The following is a 14,060-nucleotide window of genomic DNA, read 5'->3' on the forward strand; positions in this document are numbered from 1 at the left end:
GTATCATACTGAACTAAATCTGTACCTTTATAATAAGTCTTTGTATCCGGTTGTATAAGTCTTCCCATTTTGTTCTTTTCCAAGATAGACTGGACCTGAGCTGTCTGATACCATAGCCATTAGCCACATTTGGACATTGCATACTTGAATGTGTAATGTGATTGGACAACTAAAATATTTAATTTTATGTAATTTTAATATAAATTTTTAAAAAGACACTTGATTTAGCTGTTGGGAAACTTTAAAGTATTTTTGGAACAACTTGCGAAAATGAATCTTCTTTTAATGAAGATTTAATGAAGTTTAAACACAAATTAACTATTTCCCATGAAAGTCTAGCATACAAAAGCTGGAATTGTTGGTGCTGTAATCCCAGCACTCTGGAGCTGAGACAGGAGGATCATGAGTTTAAGGCCAGCCTGGGCTACATAGTGAGTTCAAAGACACCTGTGCTATATATTGAGCCCCTGTCTCAAAAAAATAGAGTTTAGTATCCAAAGCAAGATATATTTTAAATGTAAAAACTGAATTTTATAGACTATATGAAAAAAGAATGTAGAATTTAAAAAAATAATTTAAAAGTTTTGGTTACGTATTGGTTACATTATAACTAATTATAGTTCTTTTTGTTGTTTTTTTTTTTGGTACTGGGGATCGAACTCGGGACCTTGCACTTGCGAGGCAGGCGCTGGAACCACTGAGCTAAATCCCCGGCCCAACTAATTATAGTTCTTGATGACAAGAACTATGAAAGGTCTGAATTTTTACCTAGTTTGCGAGATATCATGATAAAAAAAGATAACATGTTAATGTCACGTTGGGTGTGCACCACAGTTCCACTGTTCTGCTGTCTGAGCAGCTCAGCAGGATTGTAAATTCTGCACCAGTAATGAATTAATGGAATGAAGTTTAAAAGGGAAAACACTTTATTTGAAAAGAGGCAAAAAGGGAAGATAGCGTACTCTGAAGACTAGGGGACACTGGAAAGGCTTATACCTGTGGGCCTTTGTCCTCAGTTTCCTTTTATTATGTTTTGGGGAACTCTGGCCCCCACAGTCCATACCTGTAACTTGTCACAGCCTGATTGATTCTCTGGACTATCATAGATGGATCCCAGGCCCTAGAACCCTAACCCAGTGCCACTGCTTGTGCATGTGTGAATATTCCTAAGTGAGCATATTCCTATGTGCATATTCCTGTTTATTTGTCCTTGCCTGCTTGTCCTAGTCAGGGGTTTACCTCTGGGATTTACGGGTTGGTTTGAAGCAGCCTTATAAACAAGGCAACTTAAAGTTAGTGAATAAAAGGATGTGTGTTAACTAGTGCAGTTGTATAGTGACCCTGATGTGGGAATATGTAGATGTATAGGTGTGTGTATTTTAATATGCTAAATAAGAGCTTTCTTTCAAGTGACTGCCTCTTTGCATTTTTGAAAAAAATTTATTTATTTTTTCCTTACCCTGGATCGAATTCAGGACCTTGCACTTGTGAGGCAGGTGCATCACCACTGAGCTAAATCCCTGGCCCTGCCTCTTTGCATTTTATTGAAGGTGGGGAGGGCCAGCTGGGCTAATTTGGTTAGGTCACCTGCATGCCGGGCTTCCTCAGGCTCTGCTTATCAGCTTTCTCTTGTCTTGTTAATTGCTAAGGTTTGATTCTTTCTGTTCAGGATTAGCCAGAAAGCCCAATGAGGCCCTTATTTTATAGATATATTTTTCCTGCCTTCAGGCTCCTTTCCCCTACTGTCACAATTTCTTGGAAATTGGTAGAAGGTGTGAAACTCCTGGGTCAGAAACAAAGAACTTTTTATCATGGTCCTGGAGCTTCACCCTTGCCTCAGTTTGCTTTGTCCAAGTTCCATAGAGGATTCAGAGATTGGCCCATCTGGATGATACGTACTCAGGCTTGTGTCACAGTTGAGGCGCCTAGGCACTAAGAAACTCCATCTTTTATTTTATTATTACTACTGTTATTTGTTTTTGTTTTTGTTGAGTCAGAGCCTTACTAGCTACGTAGTTTAGGCTGGGCTAGAACTCACTATGTAGCCCAGGATGGCCTTGAACTCCCAATGATCTTCCTGCCTCAGAAGCCTCCCAAGTGCTGGTATTACAGGCACGCGCCACCGTGGCGCCACACTTGGCTCCATCTTTTATTTATTTATTTATTTTTATTTATTTATTTTTGGTACTGGGGATCAAACTTGGGACCTTGCACTTGCAAGGCAGGCGGCGGAACCACGGAGCTAAATCCTCAGCCCAATGGCTCCATCTTTTAAAGAGGGGTTGCAAGCAAATCTTCCCAGCTTTTGACCTGAATGGAGAGATTTATTATACTGGACAGCAAACAAACCTGATCCATGTGACATTTCTACCAGCAATCTATGAGGGCTCCAAAATCTTAATATTCTCTCCAGGACTTGTTATTATCTGTATTTTTTATTTTCACCATGCTAATAAATCTGAAGTGTTATCTCATTGTTTTGAGTTACATTTCCCTAATAATACAAATGATACAAAGCATCTTTTCATGTGCTTATTGACCTTTTATATAGCTTCTTTGGAGAAATATCTATTCAAATCCTTTACACATTTTAAAGATTGCTTTTGTCTTTTTATTGTTGAGTTGTAAGATACTTTATATATTCTGGATAGAAGTTCTTTATCAGATACATGATTTACAAATATTTTCTCTCCGTGCTGTGGGTTGCAGTTTCATTTGTGTGTGTGTGTGTGTGTGTGTGTGTGTGTGTGTATGTGATGGTACTGAGATTGGGTTGTAATTTCGTGTGTGTGTGTGTGTGATGGTACTGAGATTGGGTTGTAATTTCATGTGTGTGTGTGTGTGTGTGATGGTACTGGGATTGAACCCAGGGCCTTCTCAGTGAGCTACATCTCCAACCCTTTTATTTTTTATTTTGAGACAGGGTCTTGTTAATGTGCCCAATTGCTTTCGCTGAAGCCTCAATAGTGCGGATTATAGGCATGTACCACTACGCCTGGCTTCTCTTTTTTTGTAAATGTCCTTTGATGTACAAAAGTTTGAATTTTTTGTTTGTTTGTTTATTTTGAGACAAGGTCTTTCTGTAGTTTAGGCTGGCCTTGAACTCATGGTGTAGGCCAGACTGACCTTGAACTTGCTGCAGTCCTCCTGCCTCAGCCACCTAAGGGTTGAGATTACAGTTGTGTGCCACCACACCAGGCAGAAGTTTTAATATTGGTGAAGTGTACTTTATTTTTGTTTAGAGTTGCTTTTCTTTTGGTGTCATATCCAAGAAATTATTGCCTAATCCAAGGTCATGAAAATATTTAACCATGTTTTCTACTAAACATTTTATAATTGTTTTAGCTCTCATGTTTAGGCTTTCCAATTCATTCCTCTGGAATGTGATTGGGATTCATTAAATCTGTGTTTCATAGATGATTGTGATATCCAGACAGAATTGGACCTAGAAAATCCATACCTATTTAGAGAATAGGTCAAAGATTGGCAAACTTTTTCCGGAAAGGGCAGATAATACTTTTGGGTTTCAGGCCTTGTGGTCTCTGTTGGATCCACTCCCCCTGGTGTTGTAGTAAAAAATATCTGTAGACAATACATAAACTAATGGGCATGGTAGGATTTGGCCTGTGGACCCCAGTTGGCAGATTGTTGGCCAGAAAAATATTCGTATATACTTTCTCTTTTTAAAATAAACTTTCTTTTTTGTTTTGAATTAAAAAGTTTATATTTTAAATTATCTGAAAATTATAATAGTGTGAGGGGATAACCTAAGTTAATTTAAAACATTTTTTTAGTTGGTCAAATGCTGAATAATCTATCACTTCCCATTGCTTACTTCATTTACTTAACAAATATTTTTGTGTTCCCATCATATGCATTATGCTTACAATAGACACTGTTGGTATTAGGTAAGCAGAGAGTTAGATATGGTACCTTCCCTCTCATAGGTTTGTAGGCTAGTTAAAAGGAGCAGACATAAAATGAATAATAAATACATGATTACAAATTGAGTGATAAAATAATAGTGATAAGATTTGTCATGTTTTATATTAAATTATTACACAAAGTTTTTTTTGAAGTGTCTGTTCTAGTTGTGAATCATTCAGTCATAGTGTTTTATGTTTATTTTCACATTTGGTAGACAAAACCTTTCTCATTACTTTCATTCATCACTATTGTCTAGAGATTTTGGTGGAAGTATATTTAATCTATAAACTAATTTGAGAAGAATTGGTAATATTATAATGTGGCTTTCCATCTAACAACATTGTTGTGTATTCCATCTAACAACATTTTTGTGTATTTTTCCAAATTTTCATTTATGCCATTTAGATTTTTTTCCATATAGACTTTACAAATTGATTGATAGTATTCTTTATTTTAGACTTTTTATTCCAATTTTAAGTGGGAATTTAAATTTCCCATTTCTTTTTTTTCCCCCCATTTCTTGAAATCTAATTTCAATTTCTTTCTTTTCTACTGTGTTTTCCAACAGATTGTTTCTGGTGTGACAGAGGATAAAGCTGCTAAAACGTGTTTATAGAATTCTCCTTTGCTTGAGAGGACATAATCTAATTATGCACACTTTGTTTTATTTTAGTACTGAGCTTTGAGCCAAGGGCCTTGTGCATGCTTGGCTAGTGCTCTACCACGGAGCAACATCCCTGGCCCAGCCATGTACTCTTTTTAAAACTCATAAGTGACTTCCTGCTCGTCTTAAGGATTAAATTCCAACTGCTGATCATTACAAGGCCCTGGCTCACATGGCTTCTCTGTACTTCTGTCCCTTGTCCCTGTCTGCCTTCCCCTTTATATCTCAGCTATACTAAACCTGTTTCACTTTAAGTGTCCCACTCATGTGTTTCTGAGCCTCCTGGCAGGCTAGTACATCTCTTTCCTTCCTTCTCTTCCCTTCCTCCTGCCTTTCCTCTGGCTTTTTGTCTTTTGGATCTCAGTTCCAACACCATTTTCTTTGAGTAACCTTCCTTAAGTCCCTGAAGTTAGCTTGGCTCTGTGATCCCATCAAACTTTGTCCCTTCCCTTCCTACAGAGCATCTTACTAGAGTTGCTTATCCACTTTTTTTCTTTTTGGTACGGGGAATTGAACTCATGGCCTTGTGCTTCCCAGCCCAGCCTTATCCACTTTGTATCTTTCCCAGTGCACCAATAGTGTTTTTTTTTAATCAAACTCAGGACCTTGCGCTTACCAGGCAGAGGCAGATGCCGGAACCACTGAGCTAAATGCCTGGCCCCACCAACAGTGTTTTGAGTGTGTTTATAGCATCTGTCCAGCTCCCCACTGAGATTATTTGCAGTTTTTAGCACAGAGCTTTGCATTCAAGACACTTTACACTTATTTATTGAATTATTTATTGCTTAATTGAATTATTCTATTTAATAGCTTTTCAATTGATTCTTTCCAGGATAATTAAGGTTCTAAAACTAAATGTACTTTATTTAAATTTTGTGTTGGTAGATACCTTTGTCTCTTGCAGCACATCTTCTTGAATTGTGAACGTAACTCAGTGCTGATTTGCTTCCCAACTTAGTGTTGTCTTATTGGAGGACTAGACCATTTATGTCTTCATTTAGTGCTATCTGTATTAAAATTTTATACTTGAAGCTCAAAAAGGTATATGTACATAAATCTAGCTATTTCAAAATTCTTGGAAACCAGGTATGTAGAAAAGAAAGGCTTTAGGCCAGGTATAGTGGTGCATGCCTGTAATCCCAGCACTCTGGAGGCTGAGGCAGGAGGATCGCTGCAAGTTCAAGGCCAGACTAGACTACATAGTGAGTTCAAGGCCAGCATGAACTACCTAGTGAGACCCTGTCTCAAAAAAAAAAAAAAAAGGCTTTTAGATTTATATGAAAAAGAATTTCTTCTCTCTGATGGTTTGGCTCTGGGATTTTCATAGGAAAAGTTGCTGCTGCTGGTGGGTTTGGGACAGCACCGGGACTTAGCAGAGGCATTGCCCCTGGGGTGCTGACAGGCAGAGCTCCCCAGATGCCCAGTTGAACCTGAGTAGAGTCTGGGTTGGTTGCTCCAGGAGCCCTGAGTGCTTTAAATATGAGGGCCTGAGAGAAGTTTTTGTTTGATTTTCTGTGGCCTGGCTAGGATGAGTGGGAACACAGCTTTCGCTTGTCTCTAGTGCTCTTGTTTTAATGAGGGTGGTGTCCGGCTGTTTGGGGTCACTTAGCTTCACATAAGTTTCCTAACCTTTTAAGGTATTTTAATTTTCTCATGTGTAAGGAAGAATAATGTCTACTTCATTTTTTTTTTGCGGGGGGAAAGTCAGCAAACATAAAGAAAATGCTGTTTGTGTTCTGGAATATAGTAGGCACTTACTTATGCTAGCTTCCTTTTTACCTTTCAGAATTATGTCACTCATGAATCATTTTATTTATTTAGTTACGTAGGTACTAGGGATTGACCCTGCACATGCTAAGCATATGCTGTATTACAGAGCCATTCCCCAAGCTTGAATTTTCGAGAGTCCAAATTTTGAAAAGAAAACCCTAAGTTTAAAAATGAACATAAGGCATTTAGTTTTTCAGGTTTACATAAATGTCTCTCATAGTCAGTTGATTTCTTATAACTTATTTAACTGTTCTATTGAAGTAAATATATAGTACTTTGAAGTAGCCATATTAATCATAAACTATATTGAATATTTCTAGATATACAGCTGGATGTTGCAGGAATGGATAATACAAAGAGATAATTTTCTTTCCCTTGGACACACTTGACACTTGTATGGACTGACGTCATTTTACTTGTCTTTGATTCTTTCATTTAAATCTTTGCCTTTCCTTTGTGCTGCGCTTAGGGTACTCAGGGCCCTATGCATGGCGCATGCTCAGCAAGCAAAACCTCTATCATGGAGCTGTAGCCCCAGCCCAGAAACTTTTAATATTTCTTTAAAGGAAAGTGTTTAGTTTCTGTTGGAACAGTCTGGTCCACTATTTTGCCTCCTTTTTAAAAAGATTATAGATGCTGGGCATGGTGGCACATACCTATTATCCTAGCATTCTGGGAGGCAGAGGCAAGAGGATCACAAGTTCTAGCCTAGATTAGGTAACTTAGTGATTTAGGGAGCGCCTGTCTCAAAATAAAAAATAGAAAGGACTGAGAATATAGCTCAATGCAGAGGGTCTGGGTTCAAGCCCCAGTACCGAAAAATCAAAATCAAAACCAAACCAACAAACCAAATAAAGAAATGAACAAAAATCATTAGAGATAATTCAGTGTAATTTAAATACCAAAAACTCCACTGGCTCTGTGTCTCCCTCACTATTACCCCTCCAGCTCTGTGGAAACAGTGCCAGTACGATTAAGCTTTCTGACATTTGTCAAGACAATGATGGACCTCTGTGTTTCAGCAATACTTCCCCTCCTGTTCTTTTTTTTTTTTTTAAATTTTTTATTTATTTATTTATTTTTTCCCTCCTGTTCTTAAGATGCCTGCAGCAGCCCAGGTATTCTGATTTCACAATTAAAGCACAAAGGTAGGAGGGAATGAGTTCCTGTCCTGGATTCCTTTTGAGGAGCACTTGGGGAGACCTTGCTAGAAGCTGACATCCTCTCAGTCATCACCAGCTGCCTGGGAAAATAACAGTGCCATGACTGAGAGTCAAAATAGCAGAACCAGCATGGTGTGGCGAATTCCTATAATCTCAGCACTTTGGGAAGCTGAGGCAGGAGGATTGCAAATTCAAGCCCAGCCTGTGCTACACAGTGACTTAGCAAGACCCTGTCTCAAAAAAAAAAAAAAAAAAGATCTGGGGATGGAGTTCACTGTGAAGGCTCTGAGTTCAATCCGCAGTACCACAAAAATAAAACAAAATAAAATTAAGAAAGTCAGAAAGAGTACCTGACATATAGTAAATACTCAATAAAGGTTAGGAATTGCTGCTGCTTTTATAATCTATGTGTTCTTGTTGAGTTTACTTAACGTGCAATGCTGTCTGGTCCAGATCACATGCATCTCTCCCTCTTTGTTTTATTTAATTTATTTAATTAATGTATTTATTTTTTAGGGTACAGGGGATTGAACTCTGGACCTTGCACTTTCGAGGTAGGTGGTAGAACCACTGAGCTAAATCCCTGGCCCCATCCCTCTTTGTTTTAAAAAAATTTTATATTTCTCTCTATTTTCTTGTCAGCACTGGGGATTAAACCCAAGGCCTTTCCTCTGAGCTACATCCCCAGCACCACCCACCTTTTTGGAGATAGGGTCTCATTAAGTCTCTGAATTCCTCAGGCTGGGCTCCAGTTTTTATTTGTTCATTTTTTTTTTTTTTTTTTTTGATATGTAGTCCAAGCTGGCCTTGAACTCACCATGTACTTGCAGCAATCCTCCTGCCTAAGCCTCCCATGTGCTGGGATTTCAGATTGTGCTACTATGCCCAACTTTATACATATCTCTTAAATACTGTAATGGTCACCTAACTGACCTCTCTACTTCCACATAAAAATGTAACTACAGAAAAAAAAAATCTAACTACAGCTTTATTGAAATATTGTTCATATACTATACAATTCACCCATTCTGCTCCTATGTGGTACTTATAGCCTTATTTTTATGTTCAGTTTTTTTGTTTTATTTTGTTTTGTTTTTTTGGTACCAGGGATTGAACTTGGGTCCTTGTGCTTGCGAGGCAGGCAGCAGAACCACTGAGCTAAATCCCCGGCCCTCTTATTTTTAAAAACAATAATATTTTATAAAAGTAGATCATGTCATGTCTTTGATCAAGGACTTCTCATTCTCAATTCTACTTATAAAATCTCACAGGGGTGGGGGCTTAGCTTAGTGGCAGAACATTTGCCTACCATGCACAAGGCCCTAGTTCAATCTGTAGCCTGAAAAATAAATGAATGAATAAAAACAAATAATCTGCACTATTTACCCTGACTAAAGAGGCTCTATATGACTCTATATGGTTCTTGTTCTTTCCAGCCTTATTCTGCCATGTTTATTTGGATGTGCACATAAACTTCTTTTCTTCCTTAAAAGTGTGAAGCTTAGGCAGGTGTGGTGGTGCATGCCTGTAATCCCAGCGGTTCTGGATGCTGCGATGCCCACTGGTCCTTTCCCGGCTCTTGTTGTCCTGTTCAAATAATTGGATGGGACAACCGAAGAACATAAAAGTTTAGCATTTATTTAAAGGTAAAAGAAGAAGAAAAAGAAGTGAAAAATAAGGGCTCTGAAGAAGAAGTGCTCCTGAAGAAAAGGAGAAGAGAATGTATACCCTGCATGCAGGGCAGGTCACAATAGAAGAGCTAGAATATGGTAGCCAGGAGGCCAGTGGCTGCTCTCTTTTATACCCTTCATCTGAAGTCAGATCTGGACTGTCCCACACAGGGCTCTGAAGCTGTTTTGTGAATGTATCCTGGCTGTGATGGACAGGTCTTCATAAATGACAGGTCATACCCAATTGCCTAGTGGGTTTGCCATGTCCTAATCTCCTGCCCCACCAGCACTTGGGAGGTAGAAGCAGGCAGGATCCCTGGGAGTATAAGGTCAGTCTGGGCTACATAGTGAGTTCAAGGCCAGTCTGAATTATATAGTGAGACCCTGTCTCAAAAGACCGAAAAAAAAAGGGGCCAGGGATTTAGCTCAGTGGCGCCGTGCCTGCCTTGCAAGTGCAAGGTCCTGAGTTCGATCCCTGGCACTACAAAAAAAAAAAAAAGGTGAAGTTTATTTCCACTTCCACTTTAAGGCCTTTGCCCCAGCTATTGCCTAGGCCTGGGGTGTGTTCTCCTAGATGTTCCTCATGGTTGACTCCTTTTGGCATTCAGTTGTCAACTAAAATGTCACTTCCCCAGAAGGACTTTTCTTGATAATCCATAGGAATCCCCATCATTCCTAGCACAGTGCTTCTCAAACTTTAATGTGCATATGAACACCTAGGTATTTTCTTAAAAATGCAAAGTTTGAGCAGTGTGGTAACAGATGTTATATTTCTATTCGATTCCCAGAGTTGCCCAGGCTGCTGATCAGAGGCCCTTGGATATTAATCTTTTTTTTGAGACAAAGTCTCACTATGTAGTTCAAACTGCCCTTAAACTCACTATGTAGCCCATGCTGGCCTTGAACTCATGGCAATCCTGCCTCTGCCTCCTGGGATTACAGACGTGCGCTACCACGCCTGGTGAATATCACTCTTATTTTCATCAATTTACTTATTGCAACCTGATACTTAATTAATTAATTATTATTATTTTTTGTCTATGTTGGAGTAAAGGCTCCACAGGAAGAACTTGTTTGTTTTGTTTAATGTTTTATCACCTGTGTCAAGAATAGTACCAGAGGGCTAGGAATTTAGCTCAGTGGCACCGTGCCTGCCTCACAAGTGCAAGGTCCTGAGTTCAATCTCTGGTACTACACAACAAAAACAAGTACCAGGGATATAATTGGTTCTTAATAAATATGAGTGAATAAACAAAATTATCCATGAATTGTTAAGATGTGTATGGTAGGATTATTGTAAAGATTAATACAAATAATTCGTTTGTTATTTAATCTGCTCCCTGGCACACAATGAGTGTCCATTAAATGTGAAATGCTATTACAGTTGAAACTAGTAAGGTTTTGCCGTGGTTTAGTGGTAGAAGCATGAGCTTATCACATGTGGGGACCTGGTTTCAATCCCTGATGTCAAAGAAAGAAAAAAAACCCAAACAGTAGTTTTTAGCCTGCTTGGTTCACAAACTTATTTGATAATCTGAAAAAGGTTATTGTGTATTTGAGCTCTTGCCTCAGAAAATACACACATAATTTTCTTCTAAATTCAGAAAGTTTCCAGATATCTGTATCTGATGTAGACTTTTTTTTGGTACTGAGAATTGAACTCAGGACCTTGTGCTTGTCAGGCAGGCTTGGTGCCACTGAGCTACTTCTCAAGTTTTTTTTTTTTTGGTACTGAGGATCGAACTCGGGTCTTTTCACTTGCGCAGCAGGCAGCAAAACCACTGAGCTAAATCCCCAGCCCAAGTTTTTTTGTTTTTTAACCTCTGTGTTTGTATAAAAAATCTTGTTAGGGTTATCAGTGACAATTTGTCTTTTCTAATTTCTTTTATGATGTGCTGTTGTGCTGTCTCTTCTTTCTGCATTATTGGGTACATGTGTCCTCAAGAACACATAATGTAGCCAGCTGTGTTAGTGCACATCTGTGAGCCCAGCTACTCCAGAAGCTGAGGCAGCAGGATTGCAAGTTCCATAGCAATCTGGGGGAAACTTAGCAAGACACTGTTTTTAAAAAGCGATGAGGGGCTGGACTCTGGGGATGTAGCTCAGTGCTAGAGCATTTGCCTAGAAAGCTAGAGGCCCTAAGATTAATCCCTAGAACCACAAAAGAAAACAGAAAATTCCCATAAAATAATATGGTTTATTATATGTTAATATAGTGAGATTAGTTAATTGAAGCATACTAGTAGAGACTTAAGACTGCAGAACTTCTTAAAAATTTTTTGTTCCAAACTTAGTATTGTAGGATGAAAATTTAAAAAATTGAGGGAAGTTGCTTCTTCCTGGGCTGTTAGTGTTTTGGACAGCATGGTGAATGTTACTCAAAATCTGTGGGACTTTGTATAAGAAGTGTGACAAGCAGTGGCCCCACAAAGTGACACAGTGGGAGCAGGACATGGATTCTGTATGTTCAGGGAAAGCAGTATCGTGACAAGGGAAAGACAAACTCTAAAGAAGAGTGGGCTGAGGCTTGAATGTGTTGAGCCTAGTTGCTGGTCTGAGTGCTGGCTATTAGATTTTATTTATTTATTTATTTATTTATTTATTTTGTGGTACTGGGGATTGAACTCAGGATCTTGTGCTTGCAATGCAGGTGCGGTGCCACTGAGCTAAATCCCTGGCCCAAAGTTTGTTTTGTTTTGTTTTTATTTTATTTTATTTATTTATGCCTTTTTTTTTCTCAGTACTGGGGATCAAACTCAGGACCTTGCACTTGAGAGGCAGGCGTCAGAACCACTGAGCTAAATCCCCGGCCCAGGTATATAAAATCTTGCAGTTATTTTTACTTAAAGAAAATGGGATGGGGTGGGATCAAAGTTATCACAACTATATTTACAGTGTGAAGAAACTTCCTTTTTTTTTTGGTACCGGGGATCAAACTCGGGTCCTTGCGCTTGCGCAGCAGGCGGTGAAACCACTGAGCTAAATCCCCGGCCACTTCTTTTTTTTCTTAAAGAGGTAAAATAAATAGGATCTAAGAAGTTGTAATACTATCCAAGAAATTGTAATTAGATTATTCAAAAACTAGGACACCAAGATGGTGACTAAATTTTATTTATTTATTTTGTGGTGCTGGGGATTGAACCCAAGTCTCACTTAGGTGAGGCAGGTACTCTACCACTGAGCTGTGCCCTACCCCTTGAGTAAATCTTACAGCAAGTGGGTTATGGAGTGTAGTAGGGTCTTCCTGAAACTTGGTTTAAGAGTAAGTCGTGAAGTAAGGTACAAAACTGAGGTGTTAAAACAGCACAGATTTTTTTGGGCTTCTTCCATTTTTGTTGGTAGATTACTGTGTGGAACTTCAGAATGGCATTTTCCCACTGTCCATTTGGAGTACAATAAGACAAATTAATACAAATCAAAATAATATGGCAGCAGCATCACATAATTTGTGTACACTGATGTGGTAACAGATTTAATTTAGTGCAGCTTTTGAGAAGTCTTTTGTTTTTCAATTTATACAGCTGCTATCCAGGGCTAAACCAGCCTGTCTCTCAGCCTTGAGTATTTTGCCTGATTCTCTTTTTATTTCTTCTGACTGCCAGAAGGAATACCTCATCTGCAGTGCACCTTGGTTTTCTTTTTGGAAAATGAGATGTACACACTACTAACTAAAGATGTAAGGCGAGTAAAAATAAAAGTAGAAGGGAAGGACTTTAAGCTCTCCAAAGGCAGATGCCAAGAGAAACAATGTGCTTTGTCCACAGTCCTGATGTTTCCTATGAACAACTTTCAAAATTAGATCTTTACAGTTGTAAACAGGGCTATGAAGACTGGGAGTACCTGCTGGATTTGGCAGCAGTAGTCCTTTGGTGACGTTGGCAGAAATCCGATCACAGTTGAGAAGTGAGGAGGATGTGAGGGAGTGGCCACAAAAAATAAGCTCTTCCTGCACCAGTGGTCTGCCTGTGGAGGGCGAGAGGGAGGGGCTATGTCCCTTACTGGGGATCAGGAGGTTTTGTTGTGACAGTTGTTGGTGGTCTTTTTCTTTTCTGTCCTGGCAGTACTGGTGACTGAACTTCAGTGTCTGGTGTATGCTAGGCAAGTGCTTTACCACTGAGCTATATAACAGGGCCTTTTCTGTTTTATTTTGAGACTAGATATCACCAAGTTGTGGAGGCTAGCCTTAAACTTATGATCCTCCTGCCTCAGCCTCCCAAGTAGCTAGGATTATAGGTGAGCACCACCATGCCTGGCTTTGTTGGTGTTTTCTTTTTTTAAAGTTAATTTCATTGGTACATTTTAGATATACATGATAACATTTATCATATGGAATTTGTACCTGTATATGATATATCTTGATTCTTCTTTTTTCCCCCTTCCTTCTCATCCCTTCAACCATTGTTACTGTTCTCTCAAAATGAGGGAAAGGGTTAAGTGGTAGGAAGAAACTAGTAGAGAGGGAAGACTGATAGAGTACAAAGGTGGTTAATGAGGGAAATGAGATCTCTGCAAAGGTCGGAAGGCATAGGTTAAAAAACTAAGCACCTACCATGTGCCAGGTACTATTTATTGGGGAATGCAGCATTAAACAAAGCAGACAAAAATCCCTACCCTCAAAAGAGCATACATTCTACAATAGAAACCAAAGCCAGAAAGGTGTATAAGTAAAATATATGGTATTTAATATAACTAAATCTAGTGGGAGTTTTTGTCTACTAAATAACAAAATATTTTTTTAGGGGTGCTAGAGATTGAACTCAGAGCCTTGTACATGCTAAGTGTGTGCTCTCTACCACAGAGCTGTACCCTGAGCCTCTAAAACAATTTGTATTTTTTTTTTTTTTGGTACTGGGGATCGAACTCGGG

At 38.9% G+C, this 14,060-nt stretch overlaps 1 protein-coding gene across 29 annotated transcripts in view; it reads left to right on the forward strand.

The window, feature by feature from the left end:
* The window catches only part of Afg1l (AFG1 like ATPase), a 246,510-nt gene that overhangs the window by 21,425 nt on the left and 211,025 nt on the right, over positions 1-14,060 (forward strand). For 5 of the 29 annotated variants that reach the window (XM_087208621.1, XM_087208632.1, XM_087208629.1 and 2 more), the window contains one exon: positions 8,041-8,078. The exons of 22 other annotated variants lie outside the window; for them this stretch is intronic. In XM_087208621.1, coding sequence (XP_087064747.1) covers positions 8,041-8,078 — 38 coding nt within the window. Of the gene's footprint in view, positions 1-8,040; positions 8,079-11,935; positions 12,010-14,060 lie in introns of all 29 variants that reach the window. 2 more of the 29 variants (XM_087208630.1, XM_087208636.1) reach the window with 2 other exon arrangements.

This window comes from Heterocephalus glaber, unplaced genomic scaffold (genome assembly GCF_053883595.1).
Source record: "Heterocephalus glaber isolate CG9 unplaced genomic scaffold, H.glaber_assembly_v1.0 deba00000942, whole genome shotgun sequence".
In the NCBI taxonomy this organism is placed as follows: Eukaryota; Metazoa; Chordata; class Mammalia; order Rodentia; family Bathyergidae; genus Heterocephalus; species Heterocephalus glaber.